This window comes from Zalophus californianus, chromosome 3 (genome assembly GCF_009762305.2).
Source record: "Zalophus californianus isolate mZalCal1 chromosome 3, mZalCal1.pri.v2, whole genome shotgun sequence".
Classification (NCBI taxonomy): Eukaryota; Metazoa; Chordata; class Mammalia; order Carnivora; family Otariidae; genus Zalophus; species Zalophus californianus.
Genome location: NC_045597.1, coordinates 62,153,172 through 62,177,238, shown reverse-complemented (window position 1 = coordinate 62,177,238; position 24,067 = coordinate 62,153,172). Strand labels below are relative to the sequence as shown.

The window sequence follows — 24,067 nt, the reverse complement described above, 5'->3', positions numbered from 1 at the left end:
AAGCAGACTCTGCTCAGTGGAGAGCTGGATAAATCCTGAGAGCCTGAGATCGCTCCTCAGATCACGACCCCAGCTGAAAGCAAGAGTCAGACACTTAACCTACTGCACCACCCAGGCGCCCCATGCCTACTATTCATATTAAGTCAATTATATAATAAGTTCCATGTTCCATTATCAAATTCTGTATATGAATTTTAAACCAAATGCAGTACACTGGCTTCACTTGCATTCCATGGGTTTCTATATTTTCATAAGCATCTCTAAGAAATTAAATTTTAAGAACTAAAAATGTGACATTTTCATTAATTCCTTACATTATAAAAAAATATAATTTCATAGAAAAATTTGGTCTATAATATTATTTTCATAATATATACAAAGTCCAATTTCAATCTGACAATAGTCTACCTATACTTTTTAAACTTCCTAGGTTTCATATATTACTCTGAGAAACTGATGCTTCCCCTATTTTCATGCCTTTATGAATGCCAATACATCATTTAGAAAACCAATTTAAAAATAATCTGATGGGGGGCACCTGGGTGGCTTAGTCGGTAAAGTGTCTGCCTTCAGCTCAGGTCATGATCCCAGGGTCCTGGAATGGAGCCCGTCAGGCTCCCCACTCAGAGAGGAGCCTGCTTCTCCCTCTGCTTGTGCTTGCTCTCTCTCTCTCTCTCTCTCTAAAATAAATGGAATCTTTAAAAAAAAATAATCTGGGGCGCCTGGGTGGCTCAGTTGGTTAAGCGACTGCCTTCGGCTCAGGTCATGATCCTGGAGTCCCGGGATCGAGTCCCACATCGGGCTCCCTGCTCGGCAGGGAGTCTGCTTCTCCCTCTGACCCTCTTCCCTCTCGTGCTCTCTATCTCTCATTCTCTCTCTCTCAAATAAATAAATAAAATCTTTAAAAAAATAAAATAAAATAAAATAAAAAAATAAAAAAAAATAAAAAAAAATAATCTGATAGAAAAATGGATGTGCCAATGGACAGATACACGATAAAGTATAATAAAATGGTAGTAGTAAAAACTAGATGGCAGGTATACAGGTGTTCAATGTAGAATTCTTTCAACACTGCTGAACATTTGAAAATATTATAATGCAATCTTTGGAGACTAACATCCCATTTTCAAGGTCCATTTCGATAGCCAACACAGAACTCTATGTTTCCCCGAAGGCACTTAACCCTTTCTACCATGTACTATATAGTTATTTCCATGTCATACCTCATCTCCCTACAGGATCCACATTTGAATCAGTTTTCTATCATTCAGATACATCTAGTACAACATTCTGTAATCATTCATTACATCAATTACCCAATAATCATTCAACAAATGGGGAAAAAGTAAAAATACTTTGACCATCTCCAGAAAATAATCACAGATCTTTACAGCTATACTAATATAAACATTATCACACTGTGAACACATAGAAAGCTAAAATATAAAAGATCCATGGTTCAAGAAAAACTTTCCCAACCACATATTTACAATATAACTGAGACAATATAACATGCAGGCATTAAAGTTAAATTATAATACACAGCAGCATGAATTAAGCGATCACCAGGCATCCACACAGAGAAGGCAAAAATGCCTTCAGGCAGGAACCAAGACTGGAAGTTGGTGGGACAGTCATGAGCTTTGCATACTAAGCAGAATTTTCAGAACTTCCAGTAGAGGCACAAGATGATCCAAGTCCTACAGACAGGATGGTCTAGAACTTAAATAAGAGACCTAACCAAGGAGAATGGGTACAGTCAGGAAGTCAATGTCTCAAGAGACTAAGAAAAAAGAGCTAACAGACTCAGGGGCATGAGAAGAGTGTGCTGAAGAGGACGTCCAAGTCTGAAAACTAGGGAAAGGGTTAACTAACTAGACCACTAACCAAATCAAGGAACTCAAGATGGGAACCTCATCTCAGAGTAAGAGGAAATATAGCACACTTGGGTTTCGACGTGTTCAATTTGAGGTGAAAGTGGGACACTAATGGCCTGGAGACCAGGACAATAGAGGGGGTAAGTTATCTAGAAAGGAACCAGAGAAAAAGTCCACAACTTGTCCTGAGGTATCTTTAGGTTTGAGCACAGAAGAAAAAATGATAAGCGAACCAACTGGAGGAGAAGCCAGATGAAAGGGGGAGAGGGGAGGGTATCAGGATAGTCCAATGTAACTGAGTTCCCAATAAGAATGTACGGGGTGGTCAATGGAAAACTGAGAAAGGAGAAGACTTAGACACTCCCCTGTCAGCCTTAGTGACTTCTGACCCATAAAGACTGCAAGCTTCAGCAAACATCTGAAGCCAAAAATTGGGGGCTACAGAAGCTCATCACACAGCTCTGTCTCACTTTTTTTTCTGTAATAAATATAGCCTGAAATAAAGGACAGATGTTTAATTTCTGTCCTTAAAGTAATGCATTAAGGTGAAAATTCACTAAAAAATAAACTGGAAAGGGATTGTAAATTTAGCTTTCTAATCTTATTTGGCATAATATCAATACTAGTTTGCTTTTTAATAGCTTACGTCAAAGGTATATGAGGATGGATGAAAAAGAAAAAAAGAGGGGAAGAAAAAAAGGAAAGCATCCCAAAAAAGCCTTCCAAGTGGCAAGAATACCAAGCCTCAGTATTTGCAGTGCTTAACCCACAAATTTATAAACCATAGGTAGACTGAGTAGAATAAAGTGGGATGCCAATGGGGAGGGTAGTTTTTTAAAAAAATTGAACCATATGAAATCACTAATGTACAAAAATGCATTTTCACATTTCATATGTTCCTTAGAAGACCACAGATAACAAGCAGTAATTCTCTGCAAAGAATTTCTGTGCCACTGACATGAGTTCTGTTACTCCTTATCAGGAATTAGCAAAAAGGGAGAATTCTTCCAGACTTTAGTACATTTATGTACAGCATATCCACTGGAACACACAAAGCCTTAGACACCAAAATAATACACTTTCTCAAGTTCATCTGATCTTCTCTGTTTGACAACTGAAGAGGAGCCCAGCTAACTTCAGGATTTTGTACACACCAAGAAAAGGTAGTTATCTGACCCAAGGGAGATTCCAGGGGTTTGGGGCAGGGGCAAGGGCAAGGGCAAGTCTCTACAAGTTGTTATTATGAAGGCCAAGGCAATGTTGAAAGAAGCAGGGCTAGATCCACTCTGCTCAATCACTCAATGTTCCAATGCTCCGTACAACTAAACACTCCTTTGCTCTCTCCAATCACCATGGGGTTTATACTGCTTCTCCAAGAGGATTCCAGGAAGCCCCAAAGTTATGGCACATGCAGGGGGGAAAAAAAAGCAGGCGATTAAATTCCCATGATGCCAGGGTACTGGGTAGTTTCCAAGGGCAGAGTGTTCTAGAAAAATGCAAATAATTCAGACTCTCCAAAGAAATTCCAGGCAAATACAGACAGCGGCTGTCTTAGAAAATCATACAGAATTGTAGTTTAGGAGCTTGGATGGAGAGGCACAAAAACAGGCAAAACATTCTCAACCTATCAGGGATTCTAACTCACCACTGAGTATTCTTTCCCCTCCTCCTCGTTTTATATATCCCCTCAAAAGATTCCCTGTGCAGTGCTTAGTATCTAGCCACATTTGTGTCCATTGCCAATGTGACAGCCTCTAAGTAATAGCGGAGGGAGGGGAGTGTCTCAATGTACTTTAACCTTTTTATAAAGTTTGCATGAGAATTAAAAATGTCTTCTTTCCAGTATTCAAATATTTGCCACTCTAAGAAAATAAAATTTGGAAAAAAATCAAAAACAGAAGTCACCACTCTGGCCACAGCTCTCCCAAGGATCTGCCACAAAAACACAGGTAAAATAAAAATAAAATTCTTATAATCATCAATTAAGGACTCAAACTTGACACCGACACCGATTTTAGAATTTCTGGAAAAAAACATGCCAGCCATAAGATCTGTCACATCAGTCCCACATACCTTTTTCAGTCTTCAGCAAATATGGTACCAATTTGGCTGCATAATTCCCTTATTTATTTTTAATTCTCTTCATGCTCCCTTCCCCAAATACATATATTGAAATTTCCACTTTAAGGTAATTTCAGTAACTAGAAGTTAGCCTCACTGAGAGGCCATTCTTTAAGTCAAATATGAGTATGTAGCAAGAAAACATCTGTCATCGCTGTGCCAAGGGCTCTGTGGCTATTTAAATCACTCACCTGAAGATTACAAACCTGAAGTACAGAATATGAATTTTAAAATAAAAAATTTTTAAAAAGTACTGTCAGTTCATAGGCCAAATTAAAAAAACATTATTCCAAAATAAAGAATATCTGAGGTATATAAAACAATTTAAACTTTTCTTTAAAATGTATTAAGATTTATTGTTGAAGCATTCTTTAATCCAGGTGTTCCAAATAATGTCGAAACAAAAAACAAGAGTCAACTTAAAACTGCCATTAAAGGCGGTGGGGGGGGGGGGGACCCACACAGAACCAGAGCTCACAATACTACTTCCCAAGCTCTAGAAAGCTTTCTATGGGTGTGAAGGGGGGGGCGGGGAGAAAACAGGTCATGGAAAAGAAGTTTCACTATTTATAAATACTGTACATGGTTTAAAAGATCCTGGGTTTTCCAAGTCTTAGCTTCCACTTTGAGTGTAACCTTATGACAGTTATGGCCAATATTAAAACAAGTGTAAAGCAGATGTAATGTACCATCCCTACAAATACAAAACGCACATCCCACAAATATAACCAGTGTCTAAGGAACTAGAAGTTTATGAACTCTTTAACAGCTTTTCAATTATTCTGTCCTATGCAAATGACTTTCAAATTCTCTGGCAGGCCCCAGGAAGTTGAAGCACAAGAAACTGTATAATTAAAGATTCAGTCTAATTCCCAGTAGTAAATCACAGGAAATAGTTCCAAAGCAGCCTCTCCTCAGTTCTAAAACAGTTAGGTTTTGGTTGATTTGCATTTTAGAATTCGAATTTTTTTTTAAGCTAAAAGTCATAATAAAATTTGTCCCTTTTGTGATTCTTTAAAACAGGAGGGTCTTTCAAATCTGAGAAACTTGGTTTTAACAAGTAACACATTTTTATGAAAACTCAAATCAGAAGACTAGTTATGAGTTAGAATAAAGTTGTTTCTTTTCTTCTTAAAATATCCTTTTACTCAAAGTGAAAATGCACTTGCTATAATGTGACTTGCACCAACGGACTCTCATTACACCTGAAACATTTACTCACTTGAGAATGGCAGCCTGCTCCCTTCCAAAGCCCCACTTGGTTTCCACTGGGAGATGCCGCTGGGCCTCCAATCCTTAGCAGATATTAACAATTCTTACTATCGCTTAATGGATCTTCTAGCTATTTGAGTACATTTTTAAAGAAAAAATTATAACTGCATTTGGGGAAAAAAGTTAGAAGAACCTAATAAAAAAGGTTGGGGGTTTGATTTGGCCTTAAAATCTATTTTTTAAAAGCACTAAATCTTAAAATTCTAGGTTATATTCCTAGTTTAAGAAGAATACTCTGATTTAAGACCCTGAGAGGCAAAACTAAATATAATCCCAAAACACTGCCCTTCCCCATCTCTAAAGAAAGGCACTCCAGCAAACTGAAGTAGATTGTATCCATTTCCAAGGACGTAAAAGAATGGTGTAAGTACACACCGTACTTTGAATGTCCAAAAAAAAAAAAAAAATTTTTTTTTAAATGGCAAACGCTTCATAATAAATAGCTCGAGCAGGGTTGATAAGATGAGTAAGTCAAGTACTTAAATTCAAATGTTAAGTAAAACTGGATTTGGCAGACAATCCTGATTTTGTGACTTAAAAGAATACATACCAAGCTTTTTAAAACTTGGTAAAACTGCATGTAATGCCTAGTAATGAGATTGTAAGTGGTACCTTTACTCTAAAACACACTTTGGAAAAAATAAAATCCTGGCTCCTTCTCCAGGAACTTCAATAAGATATGAGTAACTTAACCTTTTTGACACACATTAACCACAAACGTGACAGTGTATGTAAAACAACCGTGGTGTAACCAATTGCGCAGCAAAGATCAATCTTTATTATGCTGTACAGTCAGGATAAGGAGTGAGGAAGAAGTTCTCAATTAAACTTTCGTATCGATCCCTCCACCTGTGACAGTGAGAAATTGTCAGCTTCAGAAGGCCGCGCGGCGAACGGACCCCCCGGTAAGCCAGCCCACAGCCTGTCCTGAGAGCCCCCGGGTCTTTTGGCCTGCAAGTAGGGAAGTACCTGGCCCCCACCCTGAGTCCCTCCGAGTCTCCCCTCTCTGAAAGGCAGAAAGGACCAGAGGAGCCTCATCTACAGTCCTCCATCGAAGCAGGACGTTAGCACACGTTCCTTTGATGCGCACCTCCACTCCGACTCCCCCAAAACACTTGTCACAAAGACCCCCGCCTTGCCCCTCGTTATCTGTACTTCCACGCTCCGTAACACTGAGGTGGCAAAGTGAGAAAAAAGGTACACACATCTCCACTTCTAGTCACCCAGGGCAGCTTCTCCAAGCCCAATCAAAGACCTCGGACAATGAGCGAGGCCAAGTTTGGGGGAATTTCCTAGCGCTGAGAAGTGATGGCCTCGCACCCCCGCGGTCCGGCCCGGAGCGGCGCACCGCCCGGGCGCGCTGGCCCTTTAAAGGCGCTCTCTTCCTACGCCTGCGGCCCCTCCCTCGTCGTCGCAGCTCCCGCTCCCGCCCACGCCTCCGCCGAGGGTCACACTTGAACTTTAGCTCTCCCCGCGCGGCCCGGCGCCCGCGCACCGCAGGCGGTGGCCGCCTCTTCGCACGTGTCGGATGCACTACCTCGGGCTCGGCGCGCCCGGCCCCTTGCACTCGAGGCCACTTCGGATAAAATCAAAACAAAGCAAAGTGCACACCGGCCTCCAAAAACTGCGCTGCCTGCCCCCAGGGGTCGGCTCGCGACCTGTCCGTCCCCTCCACCTACAGCTCCGTCCCCGGGCGGCGGGGCCCCGAAGAGCCTCGCCGCGCCCTCCTCCGCCCAGCGCGGCGGAAACGGCTCTGCGGCGCAGTCCAAGGCTGCTGGGACGCGCGCCGCGGAGACGGAGAGGAGCCGCCCTCACCCCCAAGGTCCAGAAGGAAAAGGAGCAGTGGCAGGGTCCTCGCCGGTCGTGGGCGAGCAGCCCCCAGTAAACCCCTTCCTCCTTTCACTGGCGAACTTTTCTCTCCGCTTTTATGTCCACTTCTTGTCGTACTTTTTTCACTCCCTAATTCCCAAGTGAGCCCCCTCCCCCGTCGCGCTCGAACTCTCACTTGAGCGCGCTCACACACTTATTCCGGTCCCCCGACAGGTCCCGGGCAAGCCCACCACTCACATCTGCCACTTCTCGCGCTCTCTGCACTCGCTGCCCGCATGCCCTGCACTTTCAGGGCAAGCCAACTTCCACAGCCGCCCCCTCGTCTGCCCCACCACAACCTCAGGTGGAGGCAGGGGTCCCCGCGCCCCACTCCCTATCCGGCTGTGCGCCCCGAGGCCACTCACCTTCCAGCCCGCCGAGCTGTTGCTGTCACCCTTATCTTTGAAGTAGGGCACGCTCTTGACCATCCACTCGTAGATCTGCGACAGCGTGAGCCGCTTCTCGGCTGAGCTCTCGATGGCCTTGGTGATGAGGTCGGCGTAGGACAGGTTGCCCCACGCGTTACGGCGGGACGAGCTGCTCTTTCGCGGCTGCCCTGCGAGCGGCCCGGCGGCGGCTGGCGGCACCGGCGGGTGCTGAGACAACGGCCCGGGCGGCGGAGGCTGCGGTGGCGCCGGGTGCAGGCAGCCCGCCTCCGGGCCCTGGAAGTCCCCGCACAGCCCCCCGGTGGCGGCGGCGGCGGCCGCTGCCGCCGCCACCGCTGCCGCCGCCGCTGCGGCCGCCGCCACGGAGCCGGGCGCCTGCTGGAAGTCCCCGGTCTCCTCTAGCAGGCTCAGGTTGCTCATGAAGTCGGCGTTGACAGCGGCCGCCGAGGCCGAGGGCAGGCCGGCGGCGGCGTCGGGGTTCGCGGCCGCGCCGCCCGACGGTGCCGGGCTGGAGGTGGCCGAGTTGGACTGGCTAAACTCCGGCCTGGGCAGCGGCCAGGTGCACGAGCGCGGCCGGGGCAGCGGCTCGAAGTCCGGGTCGATCTCCACCACCTGGGGCGCTTCGGCCATGGTGACCCCCACCCCTCCCCCAGCCGCGGGAGAGCCGAGGGGTCGAGCGCACCACACGGGGCCAAAGGGGAGGGGGCGCGAAGAGCCGGTCCGAGATTTGCGGGGGCGAGGTCCGTGCCTCGAGCCGACGAAAACCGGGAGGAAGGCGCGGCGGAGTGGAAGCGCGAGCCCAGAACTTAACTTCGCGGGTCCATCAACATCTAGGCTCTTCCAGGTCCGCTGCACGGGCAGGACGGCAAGCCAGAGTCACCCGGCCGGGCAGCGGTCGGCGCCGCACTCCTGCTGACAGGGCCCGCAGACGGAAGGACGGATGGACGCCGCGGGCTGCTCGCTTTCCCGGCGGCGCGACCGCGGCGCTGCTGCCTGTTGAATGTGGCGGCGGCGGCGGCGGCTGCAGCGATTACGCTGCCGCCCGACTTACGGGATCTGCCGCCGCCCCCCGCCCGCGGCGGCGCGCGCGCCGGCCCGCCCCCTGACTGACAGCCCGCGCGGCCAATGAGCGCGCGGCGCCGCCGCCCAGGCAGCCAGTGGTCGCCCGCTTGGGCGGGGGCCGGTTTTCCACCGGGAGGCGGCAGTGGTTTGGTGGGGGGGTAGTGGGGTGTTTTTCTCTTTCACACTCTCTCTCTCTCTCTCTCCTCTCTCTCTCTCTCTCTCTCTCTCTCTCTCTCTCTCTCCTCTCTCTCTCTCTCTCTCTCTCTCCCCCTCCCTCCCTCCCTCCCTCCCTCCCCCCCTCTCCCCCCTCTCTCCCCCTCCCTCTCTTCTCTCTCCTCTCTCTTTTTTTTGGATCTCTGTTATTTTCTGGTAATTCTCAAGTGTTTCTGTGAGTCTCTCGCGCTCTCAGTGTTTTGATTGCTAGGAGGCAAACCAGCGTGGAGGCGGCGGCGACACTTTGTTTACTACTGAGGAGCAAAGCCGAGTACTCGGGAAGCTCGAGTGGAACGAGTCTCTCGCTTCGCCTCGACCTCCGCTCGGGGCCCAAAGTGGGGCGGGGCGGGGGCCGGGGGAACGCTCCTAGCTCCGCCGGCACTGGGTGGGCGGGCGGAGGCGGCCTCGCGGAATTCTACTCAGTCGCCCCCTTCTCGGCTCCACCCACGATTTTTTTTGCAGAGAGACGTGGGGAAGTCGGTGGGCTTTGTTTTTGTTTTTTGTTTTCTTTCCCTGCGATCTGTCAAGTTCTTTAGCCCCCACGCGGGCTGCACAGACCCCCCCCCCGGCACCTGGATCCTGGCGGTGGAGTCCGCGCGGCGGGCATCCTCCCCGCCGCCTCTGCGCCGGGAGCCCACCTGTCCGCACCCACAAGTTGAGCCTCTGCGGTTCGCTCTCGCCGGGGGCCAGGCGTTCAGCCCAGCAGCCTCCAGCTGGGTTCACTCCATTCTTGACCTAAAAGGCTAGAAATAAGGGAAAGGGCCTCAGCGCGGGCCGAAGACAGTCCTGTTTCACACGCACACACAGACTCGGAAGCATCCTAGACCGCAGGCCCTCTGTGGGAACATCTTCCCCTGGGCGGGAACCTCAGACTCTTAATAGTCCAGGCGCTGCGGGGAAGGGATCAGAGAAGGGATGCAGACAGAACCTTGTTACTTTATTACTTACCCCTAATTAAGTTCAACTGTTTGCTTGTTATTTCTTTGCTGTTTAGGATGCAAGTGGTAAGGTGTCGAGAAGTAAAAGCGCAAGAGGGGTAAGACCAAAGCCTTGGGGCTCAGCCCTGCCCCACCCCCAGGTTCATTTAAACTGTTTGCCGCGAGTATCAGTAAACCCCTCACCCACCCCACCACACCTTTCCCCATCTGGGCTCCAGGTCCTGTCGAGATCAGTGGTGCCAAAGGTAGGAAGACAATGGTCCTTGTGTCTTAGGGGGCAAAAGAAAGAGTTTTCAAGAAACAGCTTTTTTGTTTTGGTTTGATTTTTAGGAGGAATATGGAAGGCATTTCCCTTCATAGGGATGGGATCACTTAGGGTGGAAGATTGACGGTAGGGTTTTAAATACCTTGTCCAAAATGACAGCTCCCAATTATTTTAAAAATCCCCTTTTTCTTACAGGTAATTCTTCAGTTGAAAAAGTGGCATCTAAAGAAAATTAGGCCTCATTTACAGAAGTTTGAAAGGACTTAGAGATTTATTTCTTCCTTTACATTCTCACTATCATCTCCCTAGTTCAGACCCCTATTTATTCTTAGCCCACTTATCGCAAGAACTTCCTACCGATAATGGGGGGCTGGGGGAGAAGGTCGTGAGCCTGATGGATTAAGGACAGGGTTGGTTCCCACCCTCCTTCTCCTGTGGTCTCCGCGTTTACTATCAAATTTGGACAGTTCGGGCCACCTCTACCAGCCGCTAGGGGACCTCAGTAACCCAGACGATGAGCTCAAAGGAAGGAGGTAATGTGGAACTGTGGATACCCTCAACCTCTCCAATTAAGCTCTGCAGAGGCAGCCCCCATTCAGATGGCCGCACCCTACAAATAGGCGGTGCCCTGGTGGATCATTCTTGGCAAAGGAAACCAGCTGCGGATTTGGCCTTGCTTTCCTTTCAATTCCAATTTTTCATGGGTTAGGTCAGAGGAGAGTATTTGATTAAGGAAGTTTTCTTACAGACTTTCCTCAGGTCCTTGAAATCTGGACTCTCCTGCCTAATTGTTTAAATGTTGTAATTTGCTTTTCTTTGGTCTTGAAGCAGGCACAGAGTACAGTGCCAATGTCCCTGACACATAGTTCCAAAAAAGTGAACAAATGTTTAAAGGTGTTTCTAGCTGCCTACTATACCATTGTGCATGTCAATTTACTGAACCTTAGGGTGCTGGTGAACACTGGCTTGTTTCCAATCTTTAGCTCACACAAGCTATTCTGTAATGAATAACCATACATAACTCATTTTGCTTCTGTGCAAGTATAATATACAGGAGGAATTTCCAGAAAAGAGATCACTGGGTCAGCAGTTAAATGCATTTGCAATTTTTTTAAAGATTTTATTTATTTATTTGACAGAGAGAGACACAGCGAGAGAGGGAACACAAGCAGGGGGAGTGGGAGAGGGAGAAGCAGGCTTCCAGCCGAGCAGGGAGCCCGATGCGGTGCTTGATCCCAGGACCCTGCGACCAGGACCTGAGGGATCGGGACCTGAGCCGAAGGCAGACGCTTAACGACTGAGCCATCCAGGCGCCCCTGCATTTGCAATTTTGAGACACACTGTCAAATTGCCTTCCATAAGAGTTGTACCAAGCTAAACGTTCTTTTCAGCTAGACCCACAGAATGTTAAAATTGAAAGTAGAGATCACCTTAGTGGCCTCCTTTAATTTCTCCATAAGGAAATTGAGGCACAGAGAGGCTGATTTGCCCAAGGTCACACAGAAGCCAGTGGTGCTGCCATGGCTGGAATTCCAATTTCCTGCTTTCCCATCAATAATCTCTTCAATACACAGAAAATCAGAAATATCCGCAATTCCTATATAGCGATAACCACTCTAAAACTTTGTAGTGTATTTCCTTCCAGTCAACCCCACAGATTTTAGTAATTTTAGTTAGGTGAACTCCACTGAACCAAACAAAGTTTGGATTTTGGAAGATTGAAAAAGCAGACACACACAAAAAAATGATAGTGACAGTAAGATAATGAAAGAAAAAAAGATTACAAAACAAGTTGTTTGGGCTTTTTTAGTCAGAAACAAACATTTTCTCTCTCTTTGAAGGATGCCAAAGTACTGAGGTTGGCACTAGTTCTGCTTAAGAGAAAAAAGTTCACTTCTTTTCTTCACTATTTTTTGTGGTAGCTGTTTGCTTCGAAGGCCGTTTCTAATGATCATCGCTTACTGGTTGGTGCGTATGTCCCAAATGGAAAGAGAAATGTTTCATGTCAGGTAAGAACAATTAAATTGAAAAAGGAAATTTATCCTCACAAAGTCCATCTCACAAACCTATGTGGTGTTCTTTCTTCTGCCTGGTTTTCAGAGTAGCTGTCGCACCACCCTTGACAGGAAGACTGAGGGATGGTTCCCTTCCATCAATTCCTTGGCAGAAACTTGTGCATTTACCCCTCACCACCAACATACTGATCTTTGGTTTAAATTCTTTACCTGTCAAAATAGGTAACTTAAGTCCAATATAATGAGTAAATGAAAAGTCCGGATGTTTCTTTTTCAGTCATGACACTTCGCTTCATACCTCACCTTCCCTTTCCTCAACAACTGCTCATTTCTGATATTTTGTCTGAATTATTAAGAGGTACTGCTATCGGGGCACCTGGGAGGCTCAGTTGTTAAGCATCTGCTTTCGGCTCCGGTTGTGATCCCAGGGTCCTGGGATCAAATCCTGCATCGGGCTCCCTGCTCCGCGGGAAGACTGCTTCTACCTCTCCCACTCCCCCGCTTGTGTTCCCTCTCTCGCTGTGTCTCTCTCTGTCAAATAAATAAATAAAATCTTACAAAAAAAAAAAGAGGTATTGCTATCAACCTAAAACCTTTCTTCACTTTGCCCCTAGAAAATAATCTGAAAAACCACAGCTTCAGGTTCTTAAACCGATGTCCTGAAACCCGACTGACATATTAAGTGGTAGCTCTAGCAATAGTAGGAGTCCCTCATTTTTCTTGAGGGATAATTTCCTTTGGATTTGGTTATCCTTTCAACAAAGATTTATAGAGCACCTACTATGCATATGCCAGATATTGTGCATCTTAGTACTTTGTTTTGATGGCAAATTCCTTGAGTTTGCAAATCTTTTTTTTTTTTTTTTGCTTTATATGATTTTGATGTCAGAGTTAGGACAACGGATGATACTCTTAAATAACCAGTGCGTATTAACAATATTTATTTGGAGGAATGACACACACACACACACATACACATACAAAGCATTTGGTAGCTACAAAGAATGCTGTCAGGAAAAAATTGAAATATTATCATCAATTTTGAAGAAAAATAATAAGAAGTAAAAAAAACTAAATAAATGTGCCATTCACAGGCATTGGGAGTATGAGCTCTGGCCACCAGCCCTTGGAGTTTAGATGATTTTCGTTCAAATGGATAAAAGACAAAAGCTACATCAGGTTATTTGCCAATCACAAAGACAATGCTTACTGACGTATAACAGGAGAGAGGCCTTGGGCCAGTCATGAACCAGATCATCAGTGTTTTCAATTACAAAGAGCCAATATTTGTTACCTTTGATAAATTCTGTTCCCTCATTTGAAGTGTTAGTGAGAGACTACTTGTGGGTCTCTACAGGAATGCTGAAATATACTTGTAGATAATTTAAATGACCAGCAATAGAGAATGGTTAAATAAATAATGGCATATCTGTAAGGTAGAATCTTATGTCATTTCAAATAAAGTGGACAAAGCATTTGTAATGACATTTGTGATGGTGCGATGCTGGTGATAACAGTATTTAGAAGATTGGAAGGTACTACTGTCAGCTAAAAATGTTAGCAGTGGTTGTATCTGGGTGATGGACTTATAGGTGATCATTATTGGTCTAACACAAACTCCTCCTTTTACAGGTAAGAAAACAGAGACACTAAGAACTTAAAAGATTGACCCATGGCTGTACAGTTAGTAAAGCACTGGGACCAGAATGCAGACCTCTCAACATTCAGGCCAAAACTGAGTTCTCGTGCATTGCTTCTCACGACAGTACCTTTGCTAACTGGGATTTTCAGACTATTTGATGACATTCAACCTACTTTATTTTATTTGTTTGTTTGTTTAAAATTCAACCTTTTTTTTTTTTTTTCAAAGTAAGCCATACACCCAGCGGGGGGCTTGAACTCACCACTCAAAAATCAAGAGTTGCATGCTTTACTGACTGAGCCAGTTGCCCCTCAAATTCAACCTGTTTTAAATGCTAGGTCTCTATTTTTGACACTATAAAATAACTCTCCCAAACTCCAAACTGTATCAGTATTACAATTAAAATTTTTCCTGACATTAAGGACTCATGAAATTGCCATAAAATTCATGGATGGCACATGAAATCCCAAATTCTTTGAATGTCACAAATCTGAATTTTGCATCCATGCTTAAACACAATGTGTTTTCACTATTTTATTTCTGTTTCATGTCATATTAAAGCTCTTAACATGCTTCCAAAAAAGGGGGGACATATGTATTAAATAAGAAAACGCTGCCATGTAGAACACAGATGGTAGTACATTTTTGGCAGAAAGGAAGTTTAACGAGGCATTTTACTTATTTACTTGGAAAACTAATATGTATGAATGTTCAAGTTAAGCAGTAAGAATTAATTGCTGTTTTACAATAATTGGGTGTTTTTTTTTTCAAATCCAATCACCCTATTTCCATACCATTAAGTAAGGAAAGGGAGTCCAATGTGATTGGAAAGCAACCCATGAGAGTTGTGACAGTAATAGAAGAATGAAGAAAAAACTGTTAGCGTTTTATAGTAACTAACCATGTTGCTTGTCATTGGTTGATAAAAATCAATAACAAGAGGTAATGACTCTGTAGAGTACATGTGTTTTTAATGATACGTATAGTCACCGACTGTGTCAGTTAGGGTGTGAAAACAGGAGGTAAGAGTTTTATCAAATTTCAGATTTGGCTGTCTCACAGGGCCCACCCATATGCAAAGTCGGCTGTGCCAGAGAGTAAACATAGATGGATCAGTAGTTCTCCAGGATATCAGGTTTCTATTTGGCGGTAAATACAGCCTTTAAAACACATTGAAATATTCTATATTCTAAGGTTTAGCATTTAAAAATGGAATTTCTAATTAGCTGATCACTGATATCATGCTGGAGGAAAAACTGATTTGTCTCATATGATGCCATGTGTGCTTTAAATAATTTTGTGTTTGAACAACAAACTAAAAACAGAACATTTGACAGCTATATTGCATGCCTGCACTCTGGAAGAACCCAACCTGGAAAAACTTTCCACAATCCAAGACGAGGCTTGGTGAAATCCCTTCCTCCTATTTTTCAGATTTATATATGATCTGAAACAAGATGTTATATAAATTGACAAATATAAGTATATACTTCTTATTTCAAAATGTTTTCAGTTATAAACCATAGATCACTATTGACCCAGAATCAAACATATACATTAAAGTTATTTTCTTTGTGCCCCAGGATTAATAAAAACAACTATTTTTTCAACTATTATGGACTAAGCACTTTGTAGCTATCATCTGAATCAGCCCTCAAAACCACCCGATAAGGTAGGAGATATTATGATTCACATTTTACAGAAATTGGGAAACTGAGGTACGAAGACCTAAGCAATTAACCCAAGGTCTTACCTTACAAGTTTATCTAATTATAGGCAGACTTGAACCTACCATTATCAAAATCCAGAGCTTGTCTCCTGTTTAACACTAACTCTCTGCCTCCATAAAATGTTGGAAATTTTAAAAAGAGAAATAGAAATTCACCAGAGATTAATTCGATGATTCCATTTTTTTCCAGAAAATTGACATTTGGACTTTTTTTGGTTAGGGGGGCGTGGTTACCTGCAGTGGGCTCTGCCTGAAACCAGTTTACTTTATGTTAATGTAAGAAGCCTAGAGATAGAACATAAATAACAATAATAATGCTGATGTTTGCATTTGTATAACGCAAATGATGTGGGGGATGTCAAGCCATTAGCACTTGCTTATTTGAACCGACCATATACAATAAGAGCAACCTGCCCTTCCGGAATGGTTGGCTTATCTGGAACTCTTTCCACAGCTCGTCTTATCCTGAATAAAAGCACAAGAAACCAAATTGAACAGCTAGCTTGGGCTCTCTTCCCCCTAAAGAAGGTTATTTGTATGGGATTTTTACCTAAAAGGCTTTCTTCATATGAGTTTCAGAAGCTTGGGTTTAGATTAGAACACATGAACATCTATTTTACAGTTCAAATGGAGGCCTTACTTATTTAAAATCCAGCTCTATTGCTGAATCTGCTGCGGGTTGGTCAGAGCCCTCAGGTCTCCTTCCTGAGAAAATAAACAAAATTACAAGCAAAACAAATAAAACCCTGTGTTCCCTTCTATTTTGAAGCCAACCTCAAAATGAATCGGAAAGTGCCTCCTCCACCATCCAGTGAGCACAAACTATCAGAAATATTTTTAAAGCACCTTTAGAAAACGACTGTGGGAATGGCATGGGATCATATCTTAATGCCCCCAGGTCTCATAAAAGGCATGAATAAAACATCCTTCAGCTAAGGGTTTAGGGTGTGTTCTCTTGCCTTTAGCCTCACAACACAGGGAAGTATAGGCAGTCTCTACAAACCAGACTACCGGTCAGTATTAGTCAGAAGAACTTATCTGCGGCTACCTTCCTTTCAGCCAGGAACCCTTTCAATTGCCAATGAATCACAAAAGGAAAATCACTCCTCAGTGCTTTCGAATCTCCAGGAGATAGCCTCCTTTTAATGACCCATTGAACTTTTCCCAATCCATCCAGTTGCCGGGAGAGTCTGCAAATGTCGAAGATTAATGCCAGCCTTTGTGTGATAACCAAGTAAAGTCAATCATCCCAATATATTACCTCTCTTCTTTACTAGCCATGTATCTGATTTTTTATCTGATTTTTCACTTTCCATGATAGACACAGCTATATCAGAAGCCTGACAGGGCCTGGGGAAACAGGGTGGAGAAGAGCAGAGTGCCTCCTCTGGAATCTGAAAGCCCGCCCCACTGTGTCCCTTCGATTGTCTCCAGCCAGGGCTTGAGGGAGCAGGAAACTGCAGAGACATGGATTTGTTAGCCTTTTTATAAAGTATGCTGCCATGATGTTTGTTGGCCCTACATGCAAAAGATGATAAAGTGAAATCACCAATGGATCTTCCAAGACAAGCCAAAAACCAACAAGGCACGATCAACTAGAAGCTCTTTTCTTCCCTATGCAATGTTCAATTTATTCTGCATTTTGAATTTTTATCTTGGTATGACTTGCCACCCACATACCTCAATGAGGTATTATAAAGATTAAAATAATGTCTTAAAACGCTTTGAAACAGGGATGAAATGTTTGTTCTTTGACATTGGTACAACCTCGTGGGTAGGTTTTTGTTACACTATGAATTACTTTAACGTAGGTAAACATATGATTTCTAAATCACTGGTATTTGTTCAAAATCCTACTATGGCTCCTTTGCCTTTGTATTCAAGTGTTACGAACATTGCTTGCCCAATTCCAACTGATTCTTTGTGAATTCAGAAGTAATGTGTGTAATACCCGTGGAATATCATAACAAGCATTTAGGAAAAGTCTCAAATTAGGGATCTTTACTACCTATCAATGGCCTACAGCTGAGTTTAAAAAAGAAAGCAATACATAAAAAGGACTTGAGGATTCTGAACCTTTGATCCACCTTTTTTATGGTCTGATAATACCAAAACTTTGCTATAAAGTCCTTAAAGATCCTATTATCCTTGACAGTCTCAGTAGACAATTAAAAAGCAGTTAAAAATAAAGTTAGCTGACTCATTTGGGGAGGTTAGCTGATGATGTTACTGGCAGCTTCAACTTCAACAGATAATGTTATCACAGAAGGCAGCCCAACTTAACAATAGAGAAAATTTCTCTAAAATAATTTCAACAGAGAATTGATACAATGTATTCTTTGGTTTTCTGTGGTTCCTTAGGGTAAAATTCTTAAAAATGAAACCCACGCAGACACCCCAATATATTTTATTAGAGGTTGTTGCATCCAAGAAACCTAGAAACTGAAGACAAGTGACTTTCTCATGAAGAGAAAACAAACAAAAATCCTACAAAATTAGCTCTCTCAAAAAAAGAAAAGAAAACTTACAGAACAACAGGGACGGTAAGTATTCTACTTAAATGGAAATGGAATATAATGGCTTCTAAGTCCTGAATCCTTTTTTTTTTAAGGAATGATTTTTTTTTTGACTATTTAAATAGCTATTGAGGAAGGAGTCAGTAACTTAATTTTAATAATCACTTTTAAAATTAAAAAAGACTCATGCTTGTTCATGTAGACAAATTATTTCTAACAAGAAACACCACCTGTATTATCAGATTCTGCAGTTATTCCTAGATTAGTTATTCTTGGCAGCTGGGCTATAAAACCACGTGTCAGTGTGTGTGTGTGCGCGTGCGCATATGCTAGTGTGTGTGCTCACGCACGTTATGTGTACACACCAGGATTCTATTAAAATATCACAAATCGCCACCTTATTTTTACAGTCCAATTAAAACATACAGCAGATTTAGTCACTAATAAACAGAAGTTGATGAGAACCATTGGAAACCTCTTAAATTAGCAATCAGATGGACCTGAAATTAAAAAAAGTTGATAAAATTACACAGTCAAGGTAAGAATGTTACCCCCAAAACATTTAAAGATGTGGAGGTTTTCTATTGGCAAGGGCCTTTGCTAACAAATTCTTAAACTCGTCATAATGGAAAAATTATTTTTAAATGGGTCATGATGGAGAAATTATTAAAATAGTAATAATGGGTAGGGGTGCCTGGCTGGCTCAGTTGGTAGAGCATGCAACTCTTAATCTCGGGGTTGTGAGTTTGAGCCCCATGTTGGGTGTAGAGTTTGCTTAAAAATAAAATCTTTTAAAAAATACTTGTAATGGGGAAAGCACTCTCCCTTATCTCTGTAACTCTTAGGCCTTTCTTGAGTTGGACAGGTGTGTATGTATTGCAGTGGGGGGGGGGGGTGACAAGGACCACCAGTGTTCCTGAAATAGCTCTCCTCAGTCCTCACTAATTTCCCTCTGCTATCCCTGACCACTTCGCTTCTGGTAGCCAGCTGAGAAAGAGAGTAGAAGAGAGAAGCTAGGGAAAATTTTTAAACCATGATATCCAACTTAGTTCCAAATCTGGAGTATACTTTGGCTCCTGAACATCCTCCTTGATGTTCAGGGTTCCTGAACCCTTCATGCGAGGGTACTCCTGCTAGCATTCACCAACCATCAGGCTCCCAATCTCTCAACTTCTCCCTTTAAATGACACCTGGCACATTCTTTGATTGATGTTAATGCATCTGGATTTTTTTTTTTTTTTTGCTTGAGGAATCTGTTATGGGCTGAATTATGTCCTCCCTCCAGCCCTGCTCCAAATTCATATATTGAAGCCCCCAGAACCTCAGAATGTGACTGCATTTGGAGATGGTGTCTTTAAAGAGGTAATTCAGTTAAATGCGGTATTAGGGTGGGCCCGGATCCAATCTGACTGGTTTTCTTCTAAGAAGTGGAAATTTGGACACAGGAGAGACCCCAGAGGCCTATGATATGAGGACACAGAGAAGGAGGCCTGCCAGCGAAGGAAAGAGGACTCCAAACAAAACAAACCCAAACAAACAAACAATCTTGCTGGCACCTTGATCTTGGACATCCAGCCTCCAGAACTGGGAGAAAATTAATTTCTGCTGTTTAAGCCCCACCCCCCCGCACCCCCGCCGCCCCCGTCTGTGGTATATTGTTATGGCAGCCCGAGCAAACTAATACACTGACTAAATGATCAGTTATGTTTTTCCAAAGGTTAAGTTAGATTTTTAACATTCCATTGAGGAACTAAAGGCCCTAACCCAGAAAGACAGTTAAGCAAATAAAACACTAATTTGAGAGCCAAAGCCTCGACCAAATCCATCTGCTAATGCTGGGTTTATTAACAAGCAGCATGGCCAGCATGAGAGGAGAACCGTGTGCCAGGTATTGTTCTAAGCACTCTCTTGTATAAACTCATTTCGTCTTCACAAAACCCTTGGGGGTAGGTCCTACTGTCTTACAGGTGAGTCCAGAGTGGTGGAGTCACTTGCCCACGGTCACCTAGCTAGCAAGCGTGAGAGCTGGGATACTAACTGAGGGAGTCCAGAGTCTTTGCCCTTAACCGGGAAGCCATGTGGCATCCTTAATTAGTAAATCTACTACTTATTACCCTTCCTCACCGACCCAGCACACATCAGGAAGAACGGGTAAGAACACAAGAGGGGAAGTTAAAAGACCTGAATTGAAATTCACACTCTACCCCTTACCCCTCCTGGTAGCTTCCTTATCTGAATGATAATGATATCCCCTTATGGGAATGATAACGCCTATCCACTGTGGGGGCCAACTTAGACAATCTTAGAAAGGTGCTTTGCAGGGGGGATTAGCCCCAGGCACTGTTGGCATGTTTACAGGGACTGAGATTCCTTCTGGAAATATTTAGAGGGGTTCTCTGCTGAGTGGGAATCCACCATGGCCTTAGTTCCATCAGGGGCTTATATCCCCTACCGGCTGGTCCTTTATTTATTTTTTTTAAGTTTATTTATTTTTTAGTAATCTCTACACCCAACGTGGGGCTCGAACTCAGGACCCTGAGATCAAGAGCCGCATGCTCCTCCAACTGGGCCAGCCAGGCACCCCCAGTTGGTCTTGTATCTATAGTCCGCGAGGGCTCAATCATGCCATCCACACAGGTCCGTCCTTGCCTTCCGTAAACCATTCTGTGAACAAGTAAGGATGGGAGGAAAGAGAGGTCCCCACTCACCTTCCCCTAGTCTCTGGAGCCTTCTCTCCCGCCTTCCCTAAGGCTTTGCAGAGCCCTTAGAAACACCATGCTTAGGACAAGCAGTCTTTGGATGAAAAACATATGTGGGAGGGGGCTCTGAAAGAAGGGGAAGGTTGGGGCACCTGGCTGGTTCAGTTGGTAGAGCACGTGACTCTTGATCTCGGGGTTGTGAGCTCAGGCCCCACCTTGGGTGTAGAATTTATTTAAAAATAAAATATTGGAGTCCCTGGGTGATTCAGTCAGTTGAGCATCTACCTTCAGCTTAGGTCATGATCCTTGGACCCTGGGATCGAGCCCCAGGGTTGATCTCCCTGCTCAGCAGGGAATCTGCTTCTTCCTCTCCCTCTGTCTGCCGCTCCCCCTGCTTGTGCTCTTTCTCTCTAAAAAATAAATAAAATTTTTAAAATTAAGTAAATAAATAAATAAAATCTTTTTTAAAAAAAGAAAGAAACGGAAAGACAGCCTACTGAATAAGGTAAGCACAAGACCAGATCTGTTGGCAGCCCCCTGCAGGAGCCAGGAGCGGGAACATTCAAAACCTACCAGAAGCTTCTCCCTCCCGCAGCCAGCACCCAGAGTGCATTCAAGCTCATTGCCCTGTATGGTCCCTGTGGCTGTGAGGCATCATAAGGCCACCAGTCTTCCCTGACACAGGCCTCAGATGTCCGGGTTAGACCCAGTCCACCCAGATTGTAAACCCTGGCCCTCCAGGTAACTTCTGTGGCTTCCTCCCAGGCCCCCACAGCTTGGGCCTTCTGGACTCACACTGGGGAGTTGTCAGTCACCCCCCATCTCTGACATTTGGCCTCAGCAGCATTGTCCATGCCTTGCCATCCACCTGTTTGGGCTGATGACAACATTTAATTAATTCCCTTCCTACTCTTGATCTTAGCACGAGCCTCATGATGGGAAGAGAAAAACTCTTTCAAGAACGTGCTTTTGAAATCAACACTCCCCACCGGAGCTTGCATTCCCCTCGGCTCCATTACTGCAGCTCCTCCCATGTCAGGATCTAAACCCAGCTCATCTCATGTCTGGTGCAGCTAAATTATCTTGCGGAGAGGGTTCTTTACATCTTGGCAGGGACAGAGCACCAAGCTTACCCCACAAGAGACTAGCTGGGCTGGGCCCCCTATTTAAGATAAATCTTAACATATTCAGAGCCATAGGAATTTTTTTTTCCTGTGCTGTTGGCTTCTTTCTATACCACTAAGATTTGCAAAACAAAGGACAAAAATGCCACAGGCTGGGCTAAATGCAGTGCACATTCTCAAACTGTGTGGCGGGGCCAAAGGGAAATGCATGGGCTTGCTTTTCCCTCTGTTCTCATGGAAATAAACACTCCAAGAAATTGAGCACTGTTTTAGGATCAGATGTTCAGTTCATTTACCTCCCAGTGCTGGTCGCCCCGGCCAGTAGTCAAGGCCCCCCCGTAGTTCAGCCTTCCCAATATGGCTCCCGGCACCCAGGAGGGCCATCTGGCCCTTCTTCACCATGTACTCTTGCCACACCTCAAGTAGACAGCTAAATGTTCCAAGCCTAAACTATCATCTATCTGAAAGCTATTACAATGTAGTATTTTCTGAAGTTGCATATTATAGACCATCAAAATGTACAGCAGACCAGGTGCAATTGGGTTTTGCCGTTTGTTTCAGTTTGGGGGATCCTCATACATAATTGCCTACAGTCATTGTGGGGCGTCAGAGAACTAGCATGAAGTTTTATGTTCCTGAGCCGTTCACTAATACTAAACATATTAAACCGAGCTGTCACGCTACTTTTTACACAGAAAATGATTCTCCGCAAACTTAGTCATAGTTCTTTGTTAGCTTTCATCTTTTACTTGAACCACTTTTCTCTCCCTTGACAGTGTCCTCCATCATCTTCTGATGAATGAGAAGGGGCAAAGTTGCCAAAAAGTCCTTTTTCACGTTGATAAAAGTACTTTTAGTAACGTCTAAAAGCAGTGTTTTAGTGCCCCCTACTGGTAGGTAATATTAGTAGTCCCTCTGCAAAAAAAGGTGCCCTTTACCTTTTAGAGAAAAGACGTAAATGTAGGGGGGGAATAAAAGTCTTTTATCAGCCTTTTAGACATTGTTTAATTTTTAAAATATCTTAAAAGTAACACAAATACTCCACCATTTTCATTATTGTTCATTATATAGGCATGCTTTAACATAAAATGTCTTGAATTCTCTATTAGCTCTTTTCGATCTAATATTTAGTTTTGGCAGGGGAAAAAAACTTTTATCAGTTGCACTTTTGGAAACTGGGTCATTTTTACTTAATGAGTAAATATACTTACTACGAGAGAATTTTCCTTAGATCTTCACATCCTCTCTGAAGCATCTTTTTTGTTAGTTTAAAAATAGCATCGTTCCACTCGAGGAAAAGGGAGGAAGTAGGCTTTGGGAATGAATTGATCTTTAAAAGAAATTTATGCCTTAGATTTTCATAAACAGTGATAATTATGGAAGTAGAACGATGACTAGCCATTACGACAAAACCCCAAACCCCTAGAAGGATAGTAGAAGAACACTCAGTGCCACATGAGAGACCACGGATGAATGGGCCACTGACGCGGAGAGGAACTGAGGCAAACGAGTGGGGGGGGGGGGTAAGTTGGAACTAGAATGACTTTTAATGAAATGTGGAGGAAGATTTTTGTCCTTAATAAAGCAAGCCCTGCTTTAGATAGTAAAATAATTTCGCAACATCGATTTGCACACAGAAACTACTTTTTCTCGTTGCATTTGGGTGGAGTGTACAGCCAACTGGGCCCAGAAGGAGCCCGTATGGCCTAGACCTCTCTGTGCACTCTTAGCCAGAAGGAAGAGGAGAAAACAGAGGGGCGCGTCCAAGCAGCAGACCACAACCAAGTGGCGCCTGATCCGCACTGATGGGTTCCAGGGGCCCCATGTGGGGTAAGACACACCGTACAGGGGTTTCCAATTCAGCCGTTGATGGGTGGGCCCGTATTGGCAAAACCAAAGGGAAGCTAGAGATAGATTCATGTCACAAATATGCCAAGTGAAACCATTTCACTTATAACCTTGTGCCAGGTTTGAAAGATTAGCCCTGAGGTGAAAAAAAAAATGCTCTCAAAGTATCATATCCTCACAATGAGCAAAGCGTCCCAGGAAATTTAAATTGCCTGAAATGCTCTTCTGCTAGTTCCTCAAGGATTTTCTAAGCTGTTTGCAAATCCTTTAGACCTGATGTTCTTGGGCTTTTTATCCTTATCCTAATTTTAATTTTAAAAATCACTGGAGGAGAGCTTTTGAGGTACATTTGTCATATTACTTTTATTTCTGTCACTTATTTCCACCTCTTGTTTTAAAGTCTCTTAAGCAAGAAGTAAATTTTTCATCAAGGGCATGGACTTAAATGTCCAAAACTATGGAATGCCTCAGTGTGTTCTGCCAAAATCTTA

The 24,067-nt window shown here is 43.9% G+C and overlaps 2 protein-coding genes across 2 annotated transcripts in view; one reads left to right on the top strand and one right to left on the bottom strand.

Annotated features, from left to right (window-relative positions):
- FOXO1 (forkhead box O1) overlaps positions 1–8,564 on the bottom strand; it is a 92,604-nt gene extending 84,040 nt beyond the window's left edge. Inside the window, exon 1 of the mRNA XM_027588680.2 lies at positions 7,505–8,564. Coding sequence (XP_027444481.1) covers positions 7,505–8,155 — 651 coding nt within the window. The 5' untranslated portion in view covers positions 8,156–8,564. The remainder of the gene's footprint in view (positions 1–7,504) is intronic.
- Positions 6,787–7,218, top strand: LOC113919483. The gene has a single exon (XM_027588681.1). The coding sequence runs from the start codon at positions 6,799–6,801 to the stop codon at positions 7,153–7,155; it is 357 nt and encodes a 118-aa protein (XP_027444482.1). The 5' UTR covers positions 6,787–6,798; the 3' UTR covers positions 7,156–7,218.
- Positions 8,565–24,067: the final 15,503 nt, after the last annotated feature.